This window comes from Netta rufina (genome assembly GCF_964035555.1).
Source record: "Netta rufina genome assembly, chromosome: 28".
Taxonomy (NCBI): domain Eukaryota; kingdom Metazoa; phylum Chordata; class Aves; order Anseriformes; family Anatidae; genus Netta; species Netta rufina.
Genome location: NC_140152.1, coordinates 1,787,220 through 1,802,626, shown reverse-complemented (window position 1 = coordinate 1,802,626; position 15,407 = coordinate 1,787,220). Strand labels below are relative to the sequence as shown.

The 15,407-nt window shown below is 46.5% G+C and overlaps 1 protein-coding gene across 2 annotated transcripts in view; it reads right to left on the bottom strand.

Annotated features, from left to right (window-relative positions):
• ELAVL1 (ELAV like RNA binding protein 1) overlaps nt 1-13,764 on the bottom strand; it is a 44,007-nt gene extending 30,243 nt beyond the window's left edge. For both annotated transcript variants that reach the window (XM_084302804.1, XM_084302805.1), the window contains exons 1-2: nt 13,672-13,764; nt 2,556-2,739 (exon numbers count right to left, since the gene is read on the bottom strand). In XM_084302804.1, coding sequence (XP_084158930.1) covers nt 2,556-2,727 — 172 coding nt within the window. In that variant the 5' untranslated portion in view covers nt 2,728-2,739; nt 13,672-13,764. The remainder of the gene's footprint in view (nt 1-2,555; nt 2,740-13,671) is intronic.
• Nucleotides 13,765-15,407: the final 1,643 nt, after the last annotated feature.

Sequence of the window (15,407 nt, the reverse complement as noted above, 5' to 3'; positions counted from 1 at the left end):
CAGCATGATCAGGAGGAGCTGAAACCGCAATGGGAGCCTTGCACCCTGTCTAACATTCATCTACTGTGCACAAACATCTCTTTACTGCCACTGCAGAAATAAAATAAGAAGTTATGGCTTGAACAACAAAGCAAGCGTATAGTCATACTTTTGCTAACTCCTATAAGCCACATGTACACAGTGCAGGAAATTCATAGTAAGGGATGTAAATTGACACTACAATTTACTGTAGTAAATTTACTACATTTACTATTTTAGTAAATTTACTGCTACTTTCAATTCCTTCGGTGTTTATCAACAGCAAAGTAAAGGATAAAAATTGTAGCAATTTCAAAGAGTTACTCTTAATTTTATAAAGACAACCTCATGCATAAAAAAAGAAGTGTTATCAAACATTGATTTTAATTCTACAAATACAGTCAATAAAGCAACTAAACCGATTTAAAACTGCCATGAAAAGAGAGGTTACCTCCCTCCTGTCCTGCCCACACAGCTGCACTGCCTCTTATGTGCCAATATTACAATTTATCTGCCCTCAGAGAAAACAGAGCCATGGAGCTAAACAGATTTTGCTGCAGTTCTGATTTCCTGCTTGTCTACCATGAGTCTCAGTGGGGTCCATACAAATGCAATTGCTGGCATGAGGAAAGCAGAACTCTGCTGCAAGACTGCTCTTTTCAGGGGCTGATTGGTAGAGTTTTACAACACAGATATATACAAATTTTAAGGCAAACATGAAGGGGAAAAAAAAAAAAAGTGAAGTGGTATCTTTAGAAGGTTCCTGAAGAAGCTGATTCTTATTCACTGGTATTCTAAAACAATCAACAAGCATGAAGATGACTTGGAATTGTGGCTAACAGCGTTGCACGTGAATGAAAAATTAGGGAGGCAACAAAAGAAGTGGCCTAACTAACATAAGCCATGCAGACTTAAACACTTTCAATCACTTTAAAGAGTGAAGGTTTTGTATGCAAGCACTCAAGGACTGCATGCAAACTAAGACTTACTTCTGATTCTTTGAGGGTTATTAAGAAAAACCTGAAGCACAGGAGCACCTATTTTGGTCTTTAACTTGGAACTTGACAGAGATGGGTAATTTAAAGTTAACAAGACTTTACCAGAGTAAGGGAACAGTCTTAAATAAACTCTGAGACTTCAGCTAACATGCTTTGCTTCCCATTTAAAATATCCTCACAACCCATACAGAAGATTTTGCATTTATTTAAAAACCTGCGGTGTGGTGTGGATTACCTATGTCATTTAGTGAATGACTTGCTATCAGTAAAACAAATGGTCTTATTTCCTTGCAAAAGTAGCCTCCAAAGCAAACCTCTACGTCTAAGCATTGCAAACTGTATGACAACATCTAGGCTAAGTACTTGGATAGCTCAGTATTCAAATAAAACACTATTTTGTGGAACTATTTCATGACAAATTTACTCATACAGTCCATAAGTACAGATCTTGGTAGGGCACTATCACATGAAGCTAGGTCTCGAGATTTCTTTCAGGTGAGAAGACAGACATTGGAGAAGCCATGCTGAAAGTACATTCTAAGGTTTTCGTTATTCAGTTCTCATTTCTACTATGAAACATATAAAATAATGTCAGTTAGAATAACACAACGAATTTTCACGCATTTTATCAGCTTTCTTGCAGTTTTTACGGTGAAGTAGTTTCAGGCTTGTTTGGCATGAGTTAAATAACGATTTAAATCAGTACTGCTAGAATCTGAAATACAAGATTGAGCACATGCAGCAGAAAATTCCATAAGGCAGTCATCTGCGTGCCAAGAACAAACAAGCATGCACAACTAGTGAGCAGCACAAATACTTTTATTTACAGCAATAATGATTGTTATCTCCCACTAAATTAAAGATTCCGTGAATTCTGAGCGAGAATAACCAGAATTTGTAAACAAAGATTTTAACAGGACAAGGATTAAAACATCCTGACAGAGCAGATAAAAAACTCCTGCAAGTAAACAGATCCAGCTTATGAAACCAGCTGCTCTGCCAGCACTTGTCTGTTTCTAAGTAAACATATTTCACAAACTAAATATTTCATTCCTCGTTTTTTTCTAAAGCTACTACTAACAATCCTATTTAAAGAACTTAAGAGTTAAACTCCTGAAGAATGATAAGGCCTACAACAATTTCAGGCGCATACCACACATCTTTTTACTGATTAAAATAGAATCAATTTACTTGCATATTTTTTTCTGATATGCAAGGAAGTAAATTAGTGCCAAAAAAGCTCAGACTGTAGGAAAAGTGAGTAAGTTAGGGACCAAGTTCAGCCTGCAGATATGCATACTGATGCTGAAACGTAGGAATTTTATTGTAACCTTTAACCTTTTACAAAAACCTATGGATTTAGCCTGAAGTATCCTAAATAAGACTAGATAGTGAGTGTTATGCATAACATCACTCTAGTTGTATGTCTTCACATCAGTAGTTACACACACTTGCAAAAATTAGATACTCTACATTAAATTGCTTTCAGGCATTTGGTTGAGCCACAAAGTAAAAAAACACATTATTTTTATATTATACCTGCAACTTTGTCCCGAATAAGTTTTGCAGATTCGACTTCGCCAATACTGCTAAATAGACTCCGCAACTCATCTTGCGTCATGTTCTGAGGGAGGTAGTTCACAATTAAATTTGTTCTACCAATATCATCCCTGCAATCTTCAGCCATGTGATCTTCATAACCATTAGACATTTTATAATATATCTGCAAAGAGAAAAATCACAAATAAGTTCCAGAACTTTGTTTGAATAAGCCAAACTTTCTCCACCTGAAATAAGCTTGAATGTTTTAGAAAACTGACAACAAGCAACTGTTTCAACTGTACATATTTTTTTCACTTGTAAAACAAAACATTTTCTGTTGAAAACCCCAGAACAATTCATTCTTTCAAGTTAGCAAGCATGGCATTTTAGAAAACCACGTACCATTAAAGAGCTCAAGTCTTTTTTTTTTTTTTTAATGTAGACAGAAAGCACTGTGACAGATTTTGTACACATTCCTGCAAACAGCAAAGCACTCACAACAGTTAATAATCAGGTTCCCCATTTCAGAGCACTTGACTTGACAGAATTAAAACCGCTAACCTTAATTCCAGCTTTCTGCTCAAAACTCTTACACGGAAACGAGCAGCAGCCAGACCCACTAGATGCAGTTCAGCATTTCAGCCAGCAGCCATTTGTCTTCTAGATGTTTTCTCCTTTACACACATTTTAAGACACTTATTATTAAATTGCTGTCTTTTGGTGAGCACTTAATTGCACACATGAAACAGACTCATCTGTACCGGAACATTAACTCCAGTGCATGCTGTGTATTTCATAGTTTCTATTTTTGCACCTTTTTAAGGAAAGCCTTGAAAAACACCCTGACATTCCATCCCATGAAGACAGCCCCTGCCTTACTCAGCCATCAGCAGGGGCTGGAGGCTGAAGTTTCGGATCCACAGAACATCTACAGCTCCAACTCCCAACAGAGCCCAGCTGCTCGTTCTTCACGGCCTGCCAAAATACTAGACATTTAAAAGTGCTTTTGCAGCTGCTTTGAAATATTCAAAATCAGGATACTTAAGCCCTATTCCTGGAGCAGAAAAAAGGTGATGCCTGGCAGATTCGGGAAGCCCGGACAGGCACGTTCATGCTGGAAGCCACTGGCACCAGGAAGCTTGGTCGCCCGACGGTTCTAGACTCGGGTTCTCAGCCATTTTTTCATCCCCTCTGCCTGAGAGCGCTGCACAATTCTTGCTCCAAAACAATGTAGTTTTGGTTAACAGCTCTTAAGAACAGACAGCACATGGAATTCTAAAACTGCTCAAAACCCGTGGTGAATTCAGGGCTTCCTGATGCTCGGCTCAGCGCTCCTCTTTCAGGGCAGCCCCATTTGTGCGTTCTGCCACAGAATCCAAACACCCAGACCCACCAGCAGCACACAGACATCAAGATACACCACACAGTTGCCATAATGCTGAAGTATGAACATGCTTCCAGTCCAGACTCTGCTAATAAGGGCGATATGGATTTTACAATAAAGGCATTTAGTCCAAGTGCTCGCTACAGGAGCACCATTAGCAAAATACCAACGCCAAATTAGCAGCACTTGCTTGGCTGATAGCCTCTGCTCGCTATACTCCGTTTTCCACCTCTGTAAATTCAGATTTATACCACAGTGTTTCCAGAATGTAAGTAAATGAATGCTACACCAAGAGATCCAAGCGTTAAGCATAGCAGTTCGTTAATGTCCAAAAGAAACAGTGAGCAGCCAGCCCGATGACAAATCTAAGCACCAGGAACTCGGCAGCAGCCTCATGACTGTAGCTCCCTCCTGAAGAATTAGCGCAAATCTTCCAAGTTCAACACAAAATCTGCCGCTCACCAAAACTCACAGCGCTACTGCAGAGAAATTCATCACCACAGGCTCAAAGATGAGCTTTGTATTGACTTAATAGAGCCGCAATGTGCTCAGTTGGCCAAAAGAACCACACAAGATGCTGTACAAAAGCAACTGCTTCCTTGAGAACCCAGCTGACAAGGTCGTCTGAGGCAAGCATCCCCTCCATAGCACTCACATTACCCAAGGAACAGCCAACCCCACCTGAAAGGGACATTTTACGACATGAAGCACTGGCTCAGCGGATGCAAAAGCTCCTGGCCCGTCCTGGTGCAGTGAGTCAGCAAGCCTCGCAGCACCACGTGTCAGTGCCGGCCGTGTTTGCCAACTTAGTTAGGTATTAAGCTGGGCTAGAAGCACTCATATGAACGCACACGCTTCTCAGGTAAGGTGACTTAACGCTGCCACACAGCCATGGATTTATTAGTGGCTCACAGATTGCAGTGAAGCTCCAGCCCCTGCTCGCTAAGGGCCTGAGCAGCCACGACGCGCTGTTTTGTTTCACGCATCGTGGCCTGCTGAAGTTCAACCACGTCCAGCACCCGCACTGCTGCTGTCAGCTCGATGGAGAATCATGGAGAATCAGAAAGAGGTAAAAAAATCCCAAATTCAGATCGGGAATACTGTCTTTAGGGAGGGATTCCCAGTCCCTTCTCCAATAGCTGTTAAGTCATGTCTGGCATTTATTTCATGCTTTCTTCTTATCAAAGTCAGGCTATTTAATGGGGGAAAAAAACAGAGTGCACCGTTTTTAGAATAAACCGCTATTAAAGTTATGTTAATTTGAGATTTAGCACAGTATACACTGAAATTGAGTCCCTGCTTTTTCGCAGTACAGTTTGAAGCAACCTGACAGCCGGCAGCTCGGAAACTCGCCGCCCACCCCGCTGATCAGCCTTCTGCCCCCAGGGCTGTGTGAGCAAGGGCAGCCCCTCTGCCCACAGCCCTATCACTAAAGCGGTGGAAAACTGCACCAGGAGGGAAGCATTTCTGCTGTGTCAGCAATTTTAATCTGCTTTCCTCACAAGATAAGCAGCAGAGCTAATGCCAGAGGATAGGAGAGCAGGAGGAGAGCTGTAAAGCTAAAGGCAGGGGAAGAGCCTCCCCCCTTCCGATGATTTCTAGCCGTCCGGTTGTCTCAGCTGTACTGTGAAATTATATCATTACATACAGGTTCCCTTCCTGCTCTGCCAGAACTGCCTGAGCACAAGCCCCAAAACCAGTTTCCTATTCTGCTAAATGACACTCCAACACCTGAGCCTTCTTCGCCCAACACAGGAGCTATAAAACCACATGACTTCAGTGCTTTCAAAATTGTTGTAATGGGAGGCAACTTTGTTTGCCTTCGTCCTGCCCGAAATTCAAGCCCTAGGCACACAACACACCAACAGGTTGAATATGAAAGCGAAACACTACAGGTAAGAGTATTTAATAAGTAAAGAAGCAGAGATGAGAGTTTTCTAGCTTTGAGTATGAAGGTTCAGCGTTTCCTTCACACCCCACCAAATTTTCCCGAGATACAACAAATCCTTCCTGCTGCCAAGATTCTCCTCCCGACAAGTTTACGAAGTTGCTGCATTTGGAAATCATTAAAATACATAGCAACTTAAATCTACCTTCCTTTTCCTCCCAGGTACCTGCTGCCTACAGCAGGAGGCACCCCAGGCAGATACCAAGCAGAGGGAACTCCCCAGCACACCACGGTGGCAAGCTACCAGGGCACTGAACATAACTCACAGGAGTTTGGCAACTGGCTATCAACTTTAAATCATTTTACCACTGCCTCTAACCTCACTGCCTGCAATCCTTAGCAGCTACGTGCCCTGTGATAAACACGGCGTACCCAGAGCATTGTCTATTCAGAAGCAGTAAGGCCTGGGAAGGAAGCCTTCCATCTGCTGCTCCTCAGACATCAGAAAAAAAACACTTCCGGGAAGCCCTTGCATAAAGGCCTGGCAAATGTTTTTGTGGGATACCAAGAACAAAACATGCAGAAGTGATAACGGCATAGTAGAGAGGAGGAGAAGGAGCAGAGGGCTGATGAGATGCTCCTTCCTTCCTAACCTCTCACCAAATACCTCCTGGCCATCCTGGAAGCCAGCTGGAAATTGCTCCCTGCGCTGGCGGTGAACAGATCTCATGTCAGTGTGAATACAAACAGCCCCTGAAGAATTATTTACCTCTGCATACTGAAAAGAATTCCCAAAAAGCCATATAAAATGGTCGGTGTGGAGGAAGTGAGAAATGCTACGTCAGAAATCAAGTTTTTAATTCCGCTCCCACTGAAGAAGAAATTTTTCTTTGTTTCTTCTCACATTGAGAAAAGAAACACAGGCAACCTCCCAACGTTCCTTATTCAAAGCAAGAACAATCAAGTAATGTCAACAGAGATGTAAGATTAGAACCAGGCCCAGAGCCCAACCTCAGCCTGTAACCATTACCTGATGGTTGTCAGTCCTTGTTGACACAAGCCAGAAGCGTGAACACGCTTACGCTCTCAGCTGTGGGACGGGGAAGGAAAGAAGGCTTACCTCAGGAAGGATCTTCAGGCTTACCAGTTCCCCTCGGGAAGGCTACCTGTGGTGAGACTGCCAAGGCACCCAGCAGCCTTCCCTAAAAACACCTTCAGTTCCAAGCCCGCCCCCCCAAAAGGAAACTGTAAGACTAAGTTCCACCGTAATGGAGTTCCTAAATTTATTTATTTAATTAAAATCTGTGTAAAATAATGCAGCCTTATAAATGCTTGTTTTCCCTCAAATTTAGGAGGTCAAGGTTGCAACAGGAGCCATATGCAACCATGTCTTAATCTTCCTTTAATTTTGGATGTGCTCAAATTCACATAGCCCAGCACTTTATTATCTGCTTCAAAGACTGCTCATTCATCCACAGCCAGGTCTGCCTTCTCATGACCAGACTGAAAAGCTCTCCAGCATATTCTTTTTTTTCTTTTTTTTTTTCCTGGAAACATTGCAATGACCCTGACGATCACCTTCTCAAAGGTGCAGAAGATCCCAGAAGGTTTAAAAGAAAAGTGACACAAATAGCTCTGGCAACAGACCAAGAGCAGCTTTTTCCAAATGGAACTCGGTGTCTGCATCGAAAATCCTGTGATTCACAGCTATTAAGTCTTTCACTGCAAGATGTTTGCTAAGGAGGCAGTCCTACAAGGAAGGTCTACGTAGCAATATTCTCAAGATGCCTGATCCTGAAGATGCACAGTTGAGAGGCTCGCTGTACCTTCCCCTTGTCTATGGGTCTGCAAAGGCGTTCAACGATCACTGGGCTCACAAACCTGAATGCAGACATCTCTACAGATTACAGATGATAACGTGAATGTTATTAGGTACTGCAGAACATAGGAAGACCTAAAATTCTCCCCTGAGCAACGAGTTCTGTGCTCCTTCACGCCAGCAGCTGGCACTTTCATTAAATCCAGGCAGCAAGCCTTATCACTCCAGCAACCGAGCAATTCTCACTCCCACAACGTAGCTCTCCAGAAAGCGAAGGCTGTGCAGCACTGCAGGTGCACAGGTGAGAGCTAACACCAGCAGTGCTGAACCCAAGGTCAGAGCTCTTTGAACATACTCGTCTCTGATATCAGAAGCACGAAGGCTACACCAGGATCTGCCAAAGGGAGCCAGGCAAACACAGTACAGTACCGGGGCACAGGGTTCGTGGCACCTTCCCTAGGTAACTGGGAATGGATCCCATTAGGCACAGCAGTTCCCAAAACACATCTGAAAGACACTCAGATCCAAGGGTGCTGACACAGGTCCCTGACCCAACACCTCAGCCCAGCAGGTACAGTGCAGCAGAGAAGTCAGGCCCCTTGCTGGGGTTAACACCGGTGCCTGCACCGAGACTACCGGTGCTGGCAGAGGTCTGATGGTCGGCTGTCTTGAGAGCTCAGACTTCAGTCTCAAGGGTTTATTCTTAAATATACTGATTGACTTCAAGGATCTTGAATGGGTGCTTCCAGAAGAACTTTAGGGCTATACAAAGAGACTTCCCCATGTTTCTTCAGCTCATGGATGGTATTCGTTGCCTTACCTCCCCCCTGTAAGCCATGGGTGACTCAGATGCAGATAAACTCAGCTATCTGGCTAGACACTGCTCTACCACTCAATTTTGAAGCCACTGAACTGTCTTCCTTGGAGATCGCACCCGAAATAGAACAAAAAGGACACTACTATGTCAGTGAAAGTGCCAAACAAAGCCAATAGAAAAACTCCACCAGGCCTACATGCCTCCAGAAAAAAAAAAAAAGTTTTCAATGCTCCACAGCCAGAATACCTCTCCCCATTTCTTGATCTAGATCCTTTGGTTTTATGAATACCAAAGATTCTTTACCCGCAATCTCCAAGAAACCCTTTTCTACTCTCTACACAAATTCCTCTCCTATCCCCAACAGCTCTCCACACTGCACCCCACACGGACACCTGAGCGGGTCAGTGGCAGCGCAGCACCAGGCCAGCGCCGTTCCGCCTGCCTGGTGTTCACACGCTATTACTCCAAACAGCTGAGGACTTCAGCCTTGACTCAACACCAAAAGCCAAGGCCCAAGCTTCTCTCTTCAATTCAAGAAGAAAACGTGGGGAAAAAGCTTCAATTTAACCTGGTAACTAAACACAAAAGATTACCCCAGTACGTGCGTGTACAATACAGGTCACGCTCCAAAATCTCTCTTAAGTCTTTTATCAGATTATTTTAATATACTTGCAAAGACGGGTGATGAATTTTCTTACAAATAAATTCATTTAGATATGGAGTAGAGCACCCACATTTGAGAGATGCCCAATGCCGTTACCCAAACAAGCCCACGGCCAGGAAGGAGGAACGTGGACCTCACATCTTGCCTGCAGTGCTCCGGCCGACTGGCAGCTACCGCATTTCCTGAGCACGAGTCCTGCACTTCCTTGGAACTGCCATTTTCCTGAACTTCAAGGCACAGCGTTTGAGAGCACATGAGAACTCAAAAGCAGAAAGCGAGGTGTCTGTCCTTCCCACAAACCGTACTGGTACCCTATTTCTCTTTCTTGTCCACGGTGCCCCCCACTGCGTAGCTGTCTCTGAATTCCTCTCCCTCATGGCTAATGCTTCAAACTGGCAAACAGGACAAATTTAAATTTTGTTTTCAGTTTGAATTACTCGGCATTTGTACTTCATTTCTCTTCTCCCCAGAAGAAAACCCACACAGCCTACTGAGATATGCTAGCACAGCTCACTTTTTTTTTTTTTTTTTTTAAAAAAAGAAAGTTTGCCTTTTAACCTATCCAGGAAGGTTCTTTTACACCAAAACTCTGAGTGTTAAGCCACATAAATTGAACTTGTCGGGGTATCTTCCTTTTGTTCCTTTCACACTAACATGTAAGCTCTTTTTGTTAATCTGGCAATTGAACTGCGTCGGCTTGCCAGTCCTGCAGATTTCTCACTGTTAATAGATCTCTTTTACTGATTTCTCACCCCCTTCACGATCTTGGAATGAAGACACTTCCTCCCCCCTCTTAGCTTGACTGTTTTTAAAATTCCAACATTTTTCTCAGTTCTGACAAAATATTCTCTCTACACAAGCTGAAGTGGCTATTACCAAAATCTATTACTGCATTTCAACAGATTTCATTTCCATTTGCTCTATCAATGGTTTCTAGTACAACATATTTTAAGCTCTTTTTTGCAAGTTTGGACATACACTTATATTATTACAAGTGTATTACTAGGTAACAAATTCCAACTATCATAATTTAAATATTAAAAAAATAGTTCTGCATATTCTTTGACAATCAGATTTGCCTAAAAAAAAAACTTTTAAGTTTTTTTATTCAAGTCCATACACTGACTGTTAAATGTTTTTGGCAGTGTTTTGAGTGACATCCAGAGACGTACGCATTTGAGGACAAAAAATAAGCTGCATTCTTCTGAGGAGTGACCTCATTTTGCCACCAATCTGATGAACTAACTCAATTCACAGGAGTAAAATTAATCATAGTTAGGATGCTGTCAGAAATCAGATAAGGACTGGCCATAATTACCACTCTCTGCTGCTTTAACATGAAAGGGAGGACTGGGGCCTCCCGACATCATCTCTGCTTGATATGTACAAACAAGGGCCAGTTGGAAATTGTGCAGCTCAGATATGAAACAACTGCAGCTCGATCTGAGATTTCCCCGTCTTTCAAGGTTAACAGTAAGCCTTGCCAGAGAGAGCAGGCTCAGAGCTCTGCTCAGGGCTTCATGTCAACACCTTCCGCGGCTGTTGTCACTGGGACAGAGATGCTGACAGTCAACATAACGCAGTTCTTCAGCAGGGAAGACTCAGCTGGACAACTTTTTCCAGCTGAAATGATCTTACCTGTTTACTACAAACATAGGAAAAAATAAAAATATGCTGCCATCTTCCTTGTTACAGATGCTGCCAGGTTGTTTGACTGTCCAAAAACCATCTAGAGACAAGAACTGTGCTGGAGAGAAAACATTCGTGAACAACTCCTTCCCTATGCACAGGACATTTGCAGTAGGTGAGGGGAGGACATAAAAACTACAGATTTCAGACACATTTTGAGAACAGCTGTCCCCCACACTGATCCATCCTTGGATTAGCAGCTGGTACTTTCACTTTGATAGGATAGGATGGCAAATGAAGTACCAAGAGGAGGAGATGGCACCCTGCTGGCTCACCAGCACAACACAAGCAGCTGGAAATCCATCTCTGAAGGCTTGATGAGACACCAGAACTCGCTGCTGCACTCCTACAAGGCAGCAATGGAAGCAGTGGGCGAGAGGAACATTGTAATTTATACTTACTATGCCACTGCTACTAACACTGAAAAACAAACAAAAAAAGCAAAAATCACATACACAAAGAATGTCTGCCTTCTAAGCATAGTTTATTTCCACCCTACGCCCCAAAAAAACAACCAAAAGAAGCTTACAGTCTATTTTTGCACACATCACCCACATAAAACAATGTTGTATAATCACATGGATCATTTAGGCCAGCAGTTTGAAGCTTGCAGGTGCCTAGATCACAGAGCCGCACATCAAAAAGTAGAAGTGCCCTTACCCATTCTAAGCAGAAGGCAGAATTTAACACCTCTCCTATGCTGGGACTACATCACTCTTCCTAAACGTTTACATCGATGGGAATCTCCCACAGCTGCCTTCCGTGCTTTAGAGAAAGTACTTGGAAGCGCAAAAAGAGCAGCTCCTCTGAGCATCTCTTTCTCAAGTCTGTAAATACAGCAGGCTTGAGTTTTCTGCAACTGAATCTGCCATCCTTACAGGTGGCTGATCCACAAGGCACATACTCTGTGCAACATCTAATAATGTTTTACTGTTAGCTTTTTTTGTTTTGTTTTGTTTGTTTTGTTTTACAATTTAACATTTTACTGTTCACAGAGTGCTCGTAACAAATAAGAAGCGTGGCAGAGACCAGTGCTTCAGGAAAGAAAACAGGCAGGCGTAACAGCTTAAAAAAAAATGGATTCGGAAAACATAATGATATGCCCCGATGGGTCAAGACAAGGAGTTTTTCCAGGGGGAAAAAGTGTCAGAACATGCACGAACCAGCAAAGAGAAAAAGTACTTGAATTAAGGGCTCAGATCCCATTTCATGGTAAGCTAATGTCAGCACCAAACACTGGCTGCATTCAACAGAAGTGATTAAAGCTCAGAAAGATGCCCCACACAACATTTGCACTTCCCTTTAGCCTGCTCAGTACTAGCACTGCTCCCACAAACCTGGCACTGCCTAAGACAGCTCACATAGGAAAGCCACATATAACCACCTTTATCTGGTGCTGCAGAACCACTCACACCAGGGCTGAATAAGTTAAGGCCGTAAACTCACTAAGCAATATATTTAACCCCAGTATCAGCTTAAGACTTCCTGCTCTTATTCCAACCGAACCAAGTGCTGAGCCTGCTGCTGGGGCAGGTCAGAGTTCTGTACGTCAGGAGCATCGAACACTACGGATCATCAAACCACAGACTCATCCACATCATCGTTCAAATAAATACAGTTATACTGCTTCAGAACAGAAACTAGGCCGGTCACAGAGCAATGGATCATGCTGCAGACTCAAGCTCAGGAACCCAGACTTTATCATGCAAAACAGATGTACCCCGGAGATACTGGGAATCTAAGGAAGCACATCGATCACATGAGCTTGATAAAGCCTTTGGAACAGATGCAGGGCCCCAGTTTTACAGAGAGATACATGAGCCTGTGAACTGTTCACAAAGACCTGGAAAGGCAAGTGCTTAAAAACATGAGTACACAGGAACGGTCCTTGAACTCGAAAAGGTAAGAGCAGAGCAATACGAGCAGTCAACATCCACTTTCGTGGCATACCAGGAAAAAGGAACAGAAACGCAGAGACCCTGAGAAGTAACCGGTTATGCCAAGAAAACCAACCACAATTTGTAATCGCGACGAATCTCCACCTTCCCCACTTCTTCCCACCTTTGTTGTTCCACAGCTGCCCCATCGCGCGGGCTACAGGAGCCAAGCAGCCGCGCTCTGTGCCACCAGCTCCGCTTCCTTCCTCAGCACGCCTCGGCCCAAGGCCCCTGCCTGGCTCCCGGCAGTGCCCTCCCCGCTCCCCAGCGCTGCGTACCGCATCCCCCAGCACCCCCTGCCCCACGAACCGCTCCCCCGGGGCCGCCCCTTCCCCCTTTCCCCGGGGCCTCCCCTCCGCCCGTTCCTCCCCCGCCGCGCTCCTGCCTCTTCCCAGCGCCGCAGCGCGGGGCAGCCTCCCCCGGCGCTAACAATAGCGGGCCGCTGCTCCGGCCCCGACTTCTTCCCGCCCCGAGAGCTCCCCGCGGCCTCCCCCAGCGGCGCGGCGCCGAGAGCCCCCCCCCCGGGAACCCCCTCCCCTCCCCCCCGCTCGGCGGGGCCGCGCCGCTCGCGGCCGAGGTGGGAGACGGAACCCCCTGAGGGGAGGTTGGGGGGGGGGGGGGGGGGCTCAGCCCAGCCCAGCCGCAGCCCCGGGGCCGGCTCCCCCCGCGGCGGCCCCGCGGCCCTCCCGCTCCTCCCCCGCCGGCCGCAGCCCCGCGCCCCCCCGCGGCCGGGCCCCTCCCTGCCTCCCGCAGGCCTCAGCTCTCCCCCTGCAGGCCCAGGCCTCGCCGCCGCGGCCTTCTCCTCCCCGCCGCCCCGCGCCCTCTCCCGACCGGGCCCGGCCCGCTCCGTTCTCTCCGCCGAACCCCCCCCCGGGAACCCCGCGGCCGCTGCCCCGCGGCCGAGCCCGGCCTCACCTGCGGGGCTCGGCAGGGCCGTGCAGCGGCGGGGTAACGGCTCCGCAGCGCGCACAACGAGAGCCGCTCGCAGCGCCGCCGGCCACGCCCCCCTGCGAGCCGCCAAGTCCCGCCCGCCGAGCCCCGTTGGCTGCCTGGCGCACGTGCCCCGCCTCTCATTGGCTCGTTGGGACGTCCGTCAAGAGCTCGGCCGGGGGCGGCCGCTCGCGGCGGGCTATGGCGGGGGGGGGGGGGCGCTACGCGTGAGGCGGCCGCGGCCTGCGGCGGGGAGCGGGGCCTGGGGCCCGGCCGGCTGTGGCGGGGGGTGCGGGCCGGTGGGCACCCGGGGGCTCCCCTTCGAACCGGTTCCGGGGTTGGGGGGTTCCAGGAAGCCTCCTTGGGCGGTGGGCAGGGGGCTCGGCCCGCTCCGATTGGAGCCTGAGGGGAGCGGCCGGGCGGTGGGGCCTCGGGAAGGCGGCGGGGCGCCGCGGGGATGGCTCCGGAAAGGGCCGGGAGCGGAGCTGGGCCGCGGCCTGCTGGGCTGGGGCCTTCGGAGGCAGAGCGGGGAGCCAGGGGCAGAAAATGGGCCTAGGAGCTGAAATGGGCCTAGGAGCAGCGAGGGGGTCTTGTCCCCGCTGTGATCTGGGGACGAGGCCATCCGCACTGCTCATGTCCACGGGGAAGCGCAAGGGCTTGAGTAGAAGCTCCAGCAGGACAGCCCCAGGCGCTGTGGTGCTTGTGGTCAGCTGAAGGCTTCCGCCGCACGGACGTGGGGAGCCAGCTGTAGCGCAGACACATGGGAGAGCCTCGCTGAGCAGGAGCACAAAGGAGCATTTGTGAGCAGCTCGGATGTGAGCTGTTCCTGTGCAAGTGAAATGCTAGTGATGATCTGCAGCAGGAGCTACGATGGTCAGCTCTTTCCCATGCTCTAAGTCCTGCAGTGGCCTTAGGGGCCCCACTTGTCACATATTTTCCATCCATCCACTGCCAGCGTATTTTTGATAGGAAAGGGCATCCCTTTCTATCTACCCTTTTCTACTGTGCTGGAGTCTGTAAGTGTAAAATTTGACCATTCTGCAGGAAACAAATGTCTTTTGTCAGTAACACAGCATTGTGCAATAATATCCATAGTACAAAGCAGTATGTTTTGTGTGTGACATACTTGTAAGCTTGCAAGACTTAGTAAATCCTGTATACATGTCAAGATACTTGGCTTTGGCCAAAAAAAAATAAATCAAAAAGTAACATCAGAACATTGCTACATTAAAATAGGTGATGTTATTTGCCATTCATAGACAACTCATAATTTGAGCTTTATTTAGTTGAGTAGTATAACTAAAAAACACGTTAATGAGCCTTTTCCAGTGTAAGAGCAATAAGATCCACCTGGAGGACAGAAACTTGCAATATAGCAGCAAAGCCTGAGTAGAAAAGTAATAATTACACTGGGACACATGGAAATTTACATAATAAAAAGGCAAATATCTTTCCTCCACCTACCTTCACTTGGCCTCTGCAAGGCCCCTTATAGTAAATTCCCAACAGTGTTGTACTGATGGTATCTGTTTTACCTGCCCAGAAATCCATTTCAGATTGGATTTCACTTTCAAGTGGTCTTGTTATATTGGCCTCTATATATAGGCTCCTCATCTTCCATACAGTATGACCTGAACAGCACGGTATCAAACAGAAGGTAACACTCAGCATCAAGAGTCCATCAAGGAGGTTAGTGACTAAATGATGTTAGAGACGTTGCC